Consider the following 14210-nt stretch of genomic DNA (forward strand, 5'->3'; position numbering starts at 1 on the left):
CCATTATTCAAAAAGACACATGTACCCCAATGTTCACTGCAGCACTATTTATAATAGCCAGGTCATGGAAGCAACCTAAATGCTCATCGACAGACAAATGGATAAAGAAGATGTGGTACATATATACAATGGAATAGTACTCAGCCATAAAAAGGAACGAAATTGGGTCGTTTGTTGAGATGTGGCTGGATCTAGAGACTGTCATACAGAGTGATGTAAGCCAGAAAGAGAAAAACAAATATGATATATTAACGCATATATGTGGAACTTAGAAAAATGGTACAGATGAACCGGTTTGCAGGGCAGAAATTGAGACAAAGATATAGAGAACAAACGTATGCACATCAAGGGAGGAAAGTGGCAGGGGGATGGTGGTGGTGGTGGGATGAATTGGGCGATTGGGGTTGACATGTATACACTGATGTGGATAAAACTGATGACTGGGCTTCCCTGGTGGCGCAGTGGTTGAGAATCTGCCTGCCAATGCAGGGGACACGGGTTCGAGCCCTGGTCTGGGACGGTCCCACATGCCGCCGAGCAGCTGGGCCCGTGAGCCACAATTACTGAGCCTGCACGTCTGGAGCCTGTGCTCCGCAACAAGAGAGGCCGCGATAGTGAGAGGCCCGCGCAGCGCGATGAAGAGTGGCCCCCCCCCCGCTTGCCACAACTAGAGAAAGCCCTCGCACAGAAACAAAGACCCAACACAGCCATAAATAAAAAAAAGAAAAAAAAATGATGACTAATAAGAACCTTCTGTATAAAAAAATAAAATAAAATCCAAAAATTCAAAAAAAAATACACTCTGGAGTAAATTTTATCATCTGTGAATTATATCTCAATAAAGCTGCTTTTTAAAAACGAAACAAGGGCTTCCCTGGTGGCGCAGTGGTTAAGAATCCGCCTGCCAATGCAGGGGACATGGGTTCGAGCCCTGGTCCAGGAAGATACCACATGCCGCAGAGCAACTAAGCCTGTGCGCCACAACTACTGAGCCTGTGAGCCACAACTACTGAGCCCGCATGCCTAGAGACCGTGCTCTGCAACAAGAGAAGCCACTGCAATGAGAAGCCCGTTGCACTGCCCCTGCTCGCCACAACTAGAGAAAGCCCGCACGCAGCAACAAAGACGACCCAATGCAGCCAAAAATAAATAAATTAAATAAATAAATTAAAAAACAAAAACAAAAACAAAAGAAAACAGCAAACAGATCCTTGAATGGCTCTCCCCTCGCCCCTATCCAACAGCCCTCTAAAAGGTTACCAAAAAAATAAAATAAATAAATAAATAAATAAAAAGGATTAGAGTTGGCATGATGAGGGAGTGAGAGCTGGGTGCCTGTGTCATAGCCAATTGATCTCATTCAGTAGTTAAACTTGACTGGACTATAGGCTGCAGGTGGTGGCAAGAAAGTAAATTTGAAACAGTTCATTGTAGGCCACACAGTATTTCATAATTTTTTTAAAGGCTAAATGAATATATCTCTTAGAAGTTAATGTTAAATAATCTATGATACTAAGCTACAATTCTAATTCTGTGATATCTTTGATCTTAAACCTCTGATATGGAAAACTTCCAGAGGTAAGCTTTTTATTTCATCTAAAAAATTCGTTTTAATCAAATATCCAATTTAAATAATAAATTCTGATTTGTTTCCACCTGCTTTGCTATTAACTTATTCCAGACGTTTCCTTATACTGACAGCTTCCTCTACTACAATGTTTCCTTTTCTCTTTCAAATAAATAGTTGTGTGAAGGAGAAATTTTGATTTCTTTGCCAGCAATGACTAGCTAAAGAAAGATCTTGGCCCCAGTCTGATTATTTTTGATACCCAAACACTTGAGAGTACCTTGTGTTTCAGTCAGTACATTCATGATAATCTGTACTAATGAAATAGTACCAGTGGCCAACATTAACTGAGAGATTTTTTCCTCTTTCGTGCCTTCAGGCCATATTCATCCATATGGAAAGCCATATTAGCTGAAAATAATTCATTTTTTTTCATCTTAGTAAAAGCTTTTTGCCAACAGATTTTTATCAGTCTTTGTTTGGAGATCTCAAATGGATCAACTCTACCTTTTTTCAACCTAAGATGAATGTGACACAGGGGTTTACCCTTTATGCAACAACAGGGGCAGAGAGAGAACAAAAGACTATGAAGTCTGCAGGGCGTGAAATTAAAATTCTCACATTGATACAAAAGACTCCACTGAGGTAATGACACAATGCTACAGTCCTAGCATGAAACCTTCCGGTTTGAATAAAAGTCAGTGCCATGTGACCTACAGTTGTACATCAGTAGAAACATTTTGCTGTTCACAAAAATATTTATATCCAAAGGGAGAAGATAAAAGAATTGGGGCAAGCTTCGGTGAAGCATCAACTTACTGAAGGGGACAGTTCTGGAAAAGTTACTGAGCTCCAGCAGCACCTGGACGAGTGAAGGGAAACTGCAACCCTGGTGGAGGGTGGCTCATCTACAGCATCACAGCAATGCCACCGACTCCTACCTCACCTCTTGTCCAGAGTGTCATGGCTCCCAGTGGTTCCAGGGCCAGTTCCAGTTTTAGTTCTGCCACTAATTAGCTTGTTTCTTTGCAAACCGACGGCTTGAGTTACAATTATGATCTGCCCTTGAGATGAAGCAACACCTCAGCTTTTACCAGAAGCTGGCTCTTCCACCACCAGTCTGTTTCTTTCCAAAGCCCAGAAGACAGGGGTTGGCTGTAAGGTGTATCAACTGGTTCACAGAGAAGTTTTATTTTAGGAGCAGCACATTTCTCAGTCATGAGCTGAGATGGTGAGGACAGCAGACATGGGGTTGCATGGGATGAAGAGACACTGACTGAAAAGTCGCCTTCGAGCTAGCTGGAGCCATCCTGCCAACTACCCATGCAGGAAGGCACCACTTCATTAATGAGGAACATTTAGAAGCATCCTAATGAAAGTCCACACGGAATGCCACTTGTGGTGAATGGTCCAGTCTGCACCTGGTAGGACAGGTGTCCCAAGGCAAGATACCAAGTGTCAAGTGCATGGCCGTGCTGACTTCTGTTGTACAGACTTCTTCCAGGGTGAGGAGAAGAGACAGCCCTCAACAAGAAATAAAGAACATCCTTTTCTTCATTGTGAACTGGCATGGTGCCCCAGCTCTGGCTTTTCATCCTGCCTCTTAAAAATGCCTCAGTGGGGTTACTCAGAGCCCCAGAAAGAAGAAAATCCCTAGGGTACAACTTCTAGCATCCTTTTATTTACTTACTGAATAACATTTAACAAACAATCCCACTGAAAAACAATCCCATGGGTAAGTATACCTTTTATCTTATCTTCCTTATATATTGTTATTATTATGATTTAATATGAACATTAATCCAGGTGATTTTTAAACTGTCAAAATGTAGAAAGGATGAATTCTCCATGTATGCTAAGAAACACAACTGCACGCAAGGCTTTTACAAGACATGCAATTGTACACAAGGTTGGTCTGCTTTCTAAATAACTTGCCATCCTGGTATTAGGCTGGAGCCTTCTCGGCTCTAACGATTGGCTCTGGTTTTCAAGTAACCCATGTCCTGTGACAGGGAAAGCCTGAAGCAGCGTCCCTATTCTAATACAAGTCACAATCCACCTCAGAATTTTCCAGCTTTCTCAAAGGAAGAAACAGCCTCTCATGTATAATAGTAATCACTCTCCCCTTGCTGGCCAAGAGGCTCACATTCCAGACAAGTTCATCATTTTATAAGCATTTAAGGACAAGTACAAAGCAACAAGATGATGCACTTTCAATCTCAGTAATAGTCTTACTTTAGTATGCACCCACGACAGAAAGAAAATCAATGAAATGCTTGGTAAGTAAACAGGTAATGCATTGGCCAATTACTCGTGAGCTTCAAGACCAACTTGGGCTCTTGCTTTCATGGGTAATGTTAGGATTTATACAGCAAGTGGCTCATTTATATTCCCTATAAAGGTATAGAAGACATATTCCAGAAGCCTTAAGGCTAATGAAAATAACAATATTCATGTGTTTCCCTTTATTATTTACAAAGAACTTTCATATGTACCTGTCTCTTAAGTTTTGTGGTTAAACTCACAAAAGTTTACAGGTAATACAAAATGTTAAAATGAACTTCTCCACAAGAAATAAAGAGAAGGTTGGTTGAAAGGAAATAAAGGACTGTCATATCTTTTTTGGGGGGGGAGCTTCTTAATATCAAAAGCAAATAATTTACGGGGAAAATATGAAAAGTGTTAAATATGTTAAAAGTGGTATATATACACATATCAATACATATATTTGAATATATAAACAGTGTACAAAAGTGTCCAGCTGAGCTGAAAATGCATTAGTCAATGACCATTAACTACTACATTATTCTGTTCTCTTCATTGTAAGTATTCTCGTTGATACCGTCTTTGATTTACTCAGTGGCATACTTGGCACTATCATGTACAATCCTGACCATTCTTTTCCTAAGGCAAAGCATGTAGCCTACACTAATATATAATAACCTTTTTCAATACGACTAATGACCTCAATTTGGACTTCAAGGGGACTAACTTCTTTCTGTTTTTCTCCTAATGTCCCTCCTAAAGTAAAATCTGATGTTTTCCAGACACAGTTTCGTTTAAACCTAAAAATGAAAAAACCTTCAGTAAACACATGTTCACAGAGCATAATCTCAGGAAACGTAAATTATACCTGGCCCCCTGTCAACTGGGAAGGCCAAAGATATCCGAGGAATGGCTCTTCCCTGTGCTGTGAATGACGTGGTGCCAAGTTTGCTTCTCTATTTAGCATTTCTAAACTACCGGCCAGCAGAAAACCCGAAGATTTTGAAGAGAAGTTTAAACCATGTTATTCTGAAATCAATTACTTAATTTTTAAAAATTAATTAATTAATTAATTTTTGGGGGGCGCTGCATTGGGTCTTTGTTGCTGCGCGCGAGCTTTTCTCTAGTTGCGGCGAGCGGGGGCTACTCTTCGACGCAGTGCGCGGGCTTCTTATTGCGGTGGCTTCTCTTGTTGAGGAGCACGGGCTCTAACCCGTGTCCCCTGCATTGACAGGTGATTCTTAACCACTGTGCCACCAGGTAAGTCCATATTTAATTATTTTTGAAAATACTCATCTCTTTATTATTTTCTCCTCAAAATGTGTAAATTACTCTGAAATTGAGAGATAGATGTACACGTTTTCATTTTGATTTCATCTCTAAACAAAGGGTACGGTTCAGACATAGGATGGACAGCTGGAAAACTGAGGTTCCACATAGTCAAGGGACTTTGTCAAGGCTCTGCTACTGCTAAGCTGTGAGGCAGGATGAATACAGGTCTTGGGACTTTAATTCTCAAGGCCTTTCCTGTAAACCATGCTGCCTGTCTACATGCAAGGATTTTTAATTTGAGAAAACCAAAACAAAGAACTGGCCATAGGCCTAAGTAGAAGAAGCTCTATGATATGGCTGAACACAAGATAATGGAGTGGTATATATTCTATACTAAGTGAAAACAATTGTGAGACGTTATCTAAGCAATCAAATCCCAATGCAGGGACTTCCCTGGTGGCGCAGTGGTTGAGAATACGCCTGGTTCAACTAATCTGGTTCAATTAATCCAGGTGAGGCCTACAAATAGATACTTTGTCAAAGGTTCCTAAGTGATTTCAATGTGCAGATAGATTTTAGAACCACTGCTCTGAAGGGAATTAAGCCCTTTCAGAATTTTTAAAAAGAGCTAATTATGAGAAAAAATCCATTATCAATAACTTTGAATGCAGGGTTATTCAGTTTGCTTCTAAGCCACATTTCTGCACAACACTGTCACTCAGTGCATTTGGCAAGCAGAAGCCTGTGTCATTCACATGTACTGTGCTCCAGGTGCCCCCCAAAATCTTGTTGCCCAGAGCACAGAGAAAGAAGCTAACACGGAGGGCACACTGTGGCCCAGAACCAAGTTAAGGCTTTGCGTACCTAGTCACGTTTAATCCTCTGAGCAAATTTGCAAAGTAGTTATTAATACTCTTATTTTCACATGAGGAATCAGGCTCAGGCATGTTTGCATGGTGAATATTAAAAAATACAACCCTATCGCCCACCTCTGAGATGAGTCTAACCCTATTCCTAGCCTTTTGTCAGGGAACTCACATAGAATTTAGAATTACAATAGCAAGGTCCAAATCTGAGCTCTGTTTCTTATTGCTTGTGCGGTCCTGGGAAGTTCTACAATGACAACTACTATTAGCCATGTATCAAGACTCTGCTAAGTACTTTATATAAACTATCTTGCTTAATCATCATGACTAGACTATGAGGGAGATAATATTACCCCCATTTTATAGATTAAACTACGTGATTTCTTCAAAACCACATAGGCTAGCATTCAAACCTAGGCCTATAAACCTAGGTGTTATAATTATTACCCCTGGGCTCTTAAATGTTCTATTGCCTCTCTGAGCTTTGTTTTCTCATGATTGTGAGGATTACATTAGGTAACATACATAAAAGAATTTTTATAAAAGCATTTAAGTGCCTAGGACAGCAAGTGGCACTCAACAAATGTTTCTTAACATTGAAGTGAAGGGAATTTGATGATCTTGGACCAAAGGCACAAGTCTAAAACAGCAGCTGACGAGGCCAAAAACTGAAATGATAGCAGGAACTGGCAATACTGAACAGATGTCACTAATCGCAGCATTTTCCAGAGTTCAGTGCCCTGGAGAAGACCCACCAGGAAGCATAATCCTCACCTATTGCTGGCTCAACAAAGAAATAACATAATTATGTCTTATGTTCCAAGGGTAACCTTAGGTTTTTTGCAACTACTTGGAACTACAGAGTGTAAAATTTTGAAATGGGTTTACCTCCTATAAATGTGTGCCCTTTGTTTTCTTTTTAAATATTGTTTTTAAAACTACATAATACATTGTTGTTGTAGAATATTTGGAAGATATAGAAAAGTGTGAGCAATAAAATAGCTCTTATAATCCCTTCCCCTAGGATTTAGAGAGATTTCCTGAAGCCAAGGAACTCTAAGTGGCTAGTAAGTATAAGCTGTTGTAATGTACACTTTCCCTACTGTGTGTTTGTCCTATGTCAAGAGTGTCTTGACAAGATTCCTCAAACTGAATTCATTTCTTGGAATTATGCTGTGTCTTTATTATTCCTACTTAGCCTATTTGTTTCTGTTTTCTTAATTTACACACTCTATAAACAGTGTGTGCAAGAGGAATGGCTGATTATATTAACGGTTTTTAACAGTGGGAATTATTACAGTAACACCCCAAAATCATGGCTTAATTAAAAGGAATGTCTTTTCATCAAACACCTAAAAATTTCCATGCATTCAACTGTTCTTGGTAGTAATGCACCTGCCAGCAGGGAATTTCAATTTATCAACCTAGCTTCAATAAAAATCCTTTTGAATGGCTGGACTTTTCATCCTCCTGATATGGAAGACAGGTGTATTTATAACTTCATATTTTCTTTTACATATTCAACCAATTCTTTTCTGAAGTTTTTGGATTATCCCTTTTTATTGTCATCATTTATGTGCAATATATCATTCAGTTTTGTTTTTATTTTGTTATTTGCAATATACACAAAATGGAAAAGTTATAGTAAATGGCACTTTGATTGTGTGTAGTGTGCAAACTATTATTCGGAGGGCATATAAAGCTAAAATGATAGTTCTTGGCCTAGAAGCCCACACTTTTGGAAATCATTTTGAAAAAAATCTAAGAAGAAAATCATCTAATACTTTGAAAATGAATTTTAATAGTCATTAAAAAGAGCTTTACAATGATACGTGATTTGTATGAACATATATTGTGAAAGGACATAGCCGAACTTGCCCAACACAAGATCTGATACATAATAGGCATTCAGTGAATAGTAGCCAGTATTGCCACATGTGGTCACCACTCATGTGCTCTATTGTATAGCAGCAGTGAGTTCTGCTGTTCAAACCTACCACATAAACCCAAGTAGTGCCTGTAAGGCTCTAGTTTGAGGTTTGGGATTTTAGTTTAGTTCCTCTTTCTCCACCTTGGAAGGATAACACATTATGTGCTAGGCACATGAGGGGATCTGGTTAAGTTCTAAAAATATTTGTGTGAATGTACAGGTGAGAAAAAAGTCTGATTTCTTAAAAAAGGATTTTGTTACAGTTAGGATTCTGGGCACAAGTGCAAGAAAGCGTTGCAATTTGGCTGTTGTGTGTAACAGAAACACAGCACTTCCTCTTCTGTGTAAGACTAAGTTTCTTCCTATCAAGTTATAAAAACAAATTCTAACTCTTAAAGTAAGTTTGTCAGATTCCTACTCTAAAGCAGAATTTTATAGGCTTAATGCCTACACCTCAGAACAAAATTCAAGTTTCACACAGTGTGAGAAAATGAAAAAACACTGAAATTTGGGATCAGAAGAAAGAAAGAAAGAAGTAAAAGACATCCAAATAGTTAATAAGTAAAATTATCTCTTCGAATGACATGGTTTTATATGTAGGAAACCCTAAAGACTCCACACACACAAAAAACCTGTTAGAACTAATAAATGAATTTGGTGAAGCTGCAGGATACAAAATCAAGATACAAAAATCAGTTGTGTCTCTTTACACCAACAATGATCTATCAGAAAAGGAAATCAAGAAAAAAATCTCATTTATGATAGCATAAGAAAGAATAAAATACTTGGGAATAATTTAATCAAGGAGGTGAAAGATTTGTACACTGAAAACTATAAAACATTGAAGAAAAGAATTGAAAAAGACACAAGTTAATGGAAAGATATACTGTGTTCATGGATTAAAATAATTAAAATTGTTAAAATAGCCATAGTACCCAAAGTGATATACAGATTCAATGTAATCTCTGACAAAATTCCAATGAAATTTTTTGTAGAAATAGAAAAAACAACCTTAAAATTCATATGGAACCACAAAAGACTCCGAATAGCCAAAGCAATCTTGAGAAAGAAGAACAAAGTTGGAGGAATCACACTTCTTGATTCCAAATTATATTACAAGCAGTATGGTACTGGCATTAAAAAAAAGACACATAGACTCATTGGAGAGAGTCAAGTGCCCAGAAATAAACCCAAGTATAAATGGTCAATTGATTTTCAACAAGGGTGTCAAGATATGCAATCGGGAAAGGATAACCTCTTCAATAAATAGGACAGCATGTGGGAAAACTGAATATCCACATGCAAAAGAATGAAACTGGACCCTCATATTACACTATACACAAAAAGCAACTCAAGATGGATTAAAGACTGAAATGTAAGACCAGAGACTATAAAACTCCTAGAAGAAAACACAGGGAAAAAGCTCCTGACATTAGCCTTCAAAATGATTTTTTGGATGTGACACCAAAAGCTCAAGCAACAAAAGCAAAAATAAACCAGTGGGACTACATCAAATTAAAAAGCTTCTGCACCGCAAAGGAAACATTCAACAAAGTGAAATGGCAACCTACAGATTGGGATTAAAATATCTGCAAGCTATACATCTGATAAGGGGTTAATATCCAAAATATATAAGGAACTCTTACAACTCAACAGCACAAAGCAAACAGTCTGATGAAAAAATGGGCAAAGGACCTGAATAGACATTTTCCCAAAGAAGACAGAGAAAAACACTGTCTTCAAGACAGAGAGAAGTTTAAGTTTTAGATTGCAGGGTACTTGGATCCTTCCAGCCTGGGTTGGCAGAGTGTGGTCTCAGGTTCCCAATATTCTGAGCCTGGGTCCCTCAATCTCAAACTCAGTGGGCAAGGAGTCTCCACAAGCCACCTTCAAGTCAGCCGTGTGTGGACAGTTGCCTGTGAGCATGACTGTGCATTGGGAATTGCTCTATAGAAAGCTCGGCAAGGTGGAAACTTACAGCAAAATTTTCAGAACACATTAAGCATATGGTCTGACAGCAAAGGAACAAGGTCTTAAAAAAAAAAAGAACAAATAAAGCTATTATTTTTTAAAAGTTCCCCAAATAAGCTATTAAGTCCTTCAAAGCACATACACAAATATTTTCCAACCTCCCTCAACAAAACACAAGCTCTACAAAATCAACCCTCTTGACATAGCTCAAAAAACAAATGAAACAAAGTAAAACAAAAACCTTCAACTTGGTGTTGTGATAAAAACTAATCTTTCTGAAAAAACCTAGAGTAGTGAGGTGAACAGTACTTCCTAGAAATAGGCTAACTACAGTTCCAGTTCCAAAAATTCACTAATTGGGCATGATTTGGTGAGATCAGTCTTTCTCTCTTCACATCTCACAGGGAAAAATAAAAAAAGAGGTCAAGAGTACCAGTCTTAACTCTTACGAGTCAGGAAAGAACAGAGAGAAGGAGCCTTAGTAACCTTTTACTTCAGGGACCGAGCGTGCAAGTCTGCTGCTGTAGGCCTGGTATTTGCCTCTGTCTATCAGTTTGGAAGGAATCATTACTGCGTTGTCATAAGACTGAGAGATAGAAACTCCACCAGTATTTTAAAAAGTGACAAGATATCTGTTTCACTGAACAATCCCAGAAGATAGTCTTCATTTTAATATAAAATGTTTCAGATTTACATACCTGAATAGAAAAAAGACACCAACATATAAAAAATATACTGCATGCAATAGACTTTTCTCCTTGGTCAAATTTGAAATAAAAGATTTGAAGATCCAAAGCTACATTAATGCAAATAACTGCCTGTTGCAAGTATACTTTTTGATTAAATTGGCATACATCAAGCACAATTAGAAAGGTTATTTATAATAAAGAAATACATAATTCTGCATCTTAATGGGGATGCCAATTACAGCTGATGGTTGTTAATTAACGTTAACTTCTTTTGCTCTGGGTCTCAGATATTTCTTATATGGTCTGTATGCTGGCAACGGACACAACTAATTCTGCAAGGTACAAAAGGGTTAATTCTCAGCAACATTTGTGCTCATAACAAATTCATTGGTAACTTGCCCAGCTCTGCCTCCACATTGGAGACCTGAGGATCAAGTAGAATTGGTAAACTCTGACTCAGTGTCATGGCAGGAAAGGTATTTGTTCAACTTTCTGGGCAAAGGCACACCTACCCACCAGGTGTTCAGAATGACGGAGAAAAGCCCCTCCAGTTCTCTCTCCTGGCGGAATGGTCTGTGGGTGTTGCCTGTTCCAGGCAAGCAGAAATGCAAGGCATTGTTTAGTTCAGTGGTGCCACCCTTCTGTACTGAGATGCCCACTGTGCTTACTTTCTTGGACAGCTCAGGGGTGTGTGATCAGTATTGGAGGCCAGAAGTAAGATGGAAAGAGAGAAGCACTGCAGCTCTCAGCACAGAAAACTATTATAAAGCCCTCTTTGCTTGTGCTGTAAATTACATATTTATTTTGTTAGCATGAGATAGATGAATATTTCCACATACAAAGGTGCCCTGCTAAAATCAGGATAAGTGATATTAATGTCCTCTGGTCAGTATTATTGAACCTCGAAAGCAATAAACTTTATGCATCAATAAATATTACATTTGCAACATAATTAACATTCCTTTACTGTCTCTAGCACTTATTACACATTGTAACCGCAAGTCTACAATACATTATTCACATTTGGGGTGTCATCAAGTGATGGATTGCTGTAGGAGAGGTTGTCCTTTAAATAAATCAACAAATAAAAATGCAAATGTTAACATTTTCAGCCACAACTTCTCCCATCTTGAATGGGGAATGAAAATTTCACATTACATTGACACACAGCAGAGAGAACAATTAACAACGTACACTGTGAATGAGAAAGATGACTTTGCCAAGCTAGGTTTTATCACCTGCACATGGACCCATATGGGACTCTTCTAGATGCTAGCACTTTTCAGAGAACAAAGGAAAACCCACCAGCATCTGTCCCATCCCTATCCTTTTCTGCAGGTCTTGAAAATTCTTGGAATTTAGGGTAGACAGGGAAAGGACTTTTATTCTTGTTCTCCTCAGTACTTTCAAAGGTTTCTTGGGATGAAGAACAACAGGCTTTCCTCTTGCATTAAGAGTTTATATGTAAAAGCAGTCTATAAAAAATGCCTTTTCTACACTTTGAAATAAAAATAATTCAAATAATCTTGATTCTGAAGTGTGGAAAGCAACCACTGTGCCTTCCTGGTAACTGATTTTCATAGTACTGAATCTTTTTTTTCAACTCTGCACTTTGTATAATAGACCTATAATATGCCATCAAGCACTTCTAAGGATAAAATCTGGTGCGTTACACATTGTTTTGTTTAGCCAAATGCTCATTATTTAAGAAGCTTCTGAGAATCTGTATTTAGCTGAACTGCAGCATTAAGAACTAATAGATAAAGAATCCTTTTTTTAAGGTCTGTAGATACGAGTCTTCACAGCGATTTTAACCTGGGCTTGTAAAACTCTACAAAGTTGATATGGTCATTTCAGAAAATGTGTGCTGAGGATGTACTATAAAACCCTTACTGGGGAAACATTTTATTCTTCTTTTTCATGCTTTTCTCTAAACTGAAGTGCAATCATCAAAAACACATTAGAGGGCTTCCCTGGTGGCGCAGTGGTTGAGAGTCTGCCTGCCAATGCAGGGGACACGGGTTCGAGCCCTGGTCTGGGAAGATCCCACATGCCGCGGAGCAACTGGGCCTGTGAGCCACAACTACTGAGCCTGCGCGTCTGGAGCCTGTGCTCCGCGACAAGAGAGGCCGCGACAGTGAGAGGCCCGTGTAGCGCGATGAAGAGTGGCCCCCGCTCGCCGCAACTAGAGAAAGCCCTCGCACAGAAACGAAGACCCAACACAGCCAAAAATAAATAAATAAATAAATAAAAATTAAAAAATAAAAACACATTAGAGTAGTGTTAAAGATCTCATTGAAGATCTTAGTGTCAAAGATAGGAAAATTCATTAAGTTTGAAAATCCAGATTGTGTTTCCTCTTTACCTATAACTCCTCCAAAGAAATCCCTCAAGGTGAGCTAGGATGGATCCTCTCTGAGCACAAGCATTCATCCACTATGTTAAGTGGTCCAAGGTGGAAGCCCCATCAACCTTTCAGAACCACAACTCACTGCAGGTCTTTGGCAAAATGCCATGCATGGTAGCATTAAAAATAAAAGAAAGGAGTAATGGACAAAGAATGTGGTAAACTAGTTAAATTTTCTTTTGACTGTGGGTGGCTTCCAAAATAGGGACGTTGTCATTGTCAGCTATTATAATATTTAAGATCATGGGCTTTGGAGTCTGAAATGCTGGCTCTACCTCTTACTAGCTATGTGACCTTAGGCAAGTCACTCAATCTCTCTGAACCTTAGTTTCCTGATTTTTAAAATGAGGATGATAGTAGTACCACCTCATAAGGCTGTGATGAAGATTAAATCAGATAATGCGTACAAAGGGCTGGGCACATAGTAGATGCTTAATAGATGATAGCCATTATTATTATCCTCTGTGTTGAGTCATTTCCCAAAAGTTCTTTAAAATTAAGTCTTAAAATGTACATTTATCTGATAAGATGCTAGGAATTTAAGTGCTCAAACAATCATATCCCCAAGGAAACATAAACCAAGCCCTTTTGGTGTTGATGTTTATATATTCAGCCTTAAATGCATAATATGGGAGTTGGCTTATTAGATATGAGAAATTTTAGTAACATATTTCTTTTCCTGACTCCAGAAAAGGCTGATCAAAGTATTAACTCCTCAAATGTCTCTGGTATAAGTAAATGTTGACAGTCATTTAACTGTAGTACAAAACCGACTACAGTTTTCAATATCAATGAATTCAGTTAGTTAAGCTTATAGTCCAAGTGTATAACCATTCCATGATAAGTTGGGAAGGACCTGCTGCTAAACAGATTTTTCGATGAAAGGCAGGATTAGCTTTGTGTTTCTGTGGAAATCCTTGTCAATTGCCATTACCAATTAAGGAAAAGCATGCATAAAGGAAAGGGCTCCATGAGTTCAACCTGGTCATATCTAGATGCTTCCGAATAAGGGCCTCTCTCTTGAGTAGGAGGCATTAACAATTGTCAAGATTTTTCAATACTTATTAAATAACTGAAAAAAAGTTCTCATCTGCAGAATATTAAAACAAAGATTCCCTGAAACTTACCGGGGGGTGTCATGTTGCAATGATGCTGTGGTTGCGATTATAAGCTCCTTTTGGCTTCCTGCTGTCATAGGAGATGTGGACGCATCTTTTCTAACTTCTGCCGTTGTCCCTGCATG

At 38.5% G+C, this 14210-nt stretch overlaps 1 protein-coding gene across 15 annotated transcripts in view; it reads right to left on the reverse strand.

Annotated features, from left to right (window-relative positions):
* KIAA1328 overlaps positions 1 to 14210 on the reverse strand; it is a 370349-nt gene that overhangs the window by 46753 nt on the left and 309386 nt on the right. For all 15 annotated transcript variants that reach the window (XM_082416095.1, XM_082416088.1, XM_082416094.1 and 12 more), the window contains one exon: positions 14095 to 14203. In XM_082416095.1, the coding sequence (XP_082272221.1) occupies positions 14095 to 14203 (109 nt within the window). The remainder of the gene's footprint in view (positions 1 to 14094; positions 14204 to 14210) is intronic.

Source organism: Balaenoptera physalus, assembly GCF_965194825.1.
Source record: "Balaenoptera physalus genome assembly, chromosome: 12".
NCBI classification, from domain to species: domain Eukaryota; kingdom Metazoa; phylum Chordata; class Mammalia; order Artiodactyla; family Balaenopteridae; genus Balaenoptera; species Balaenoptera physalus.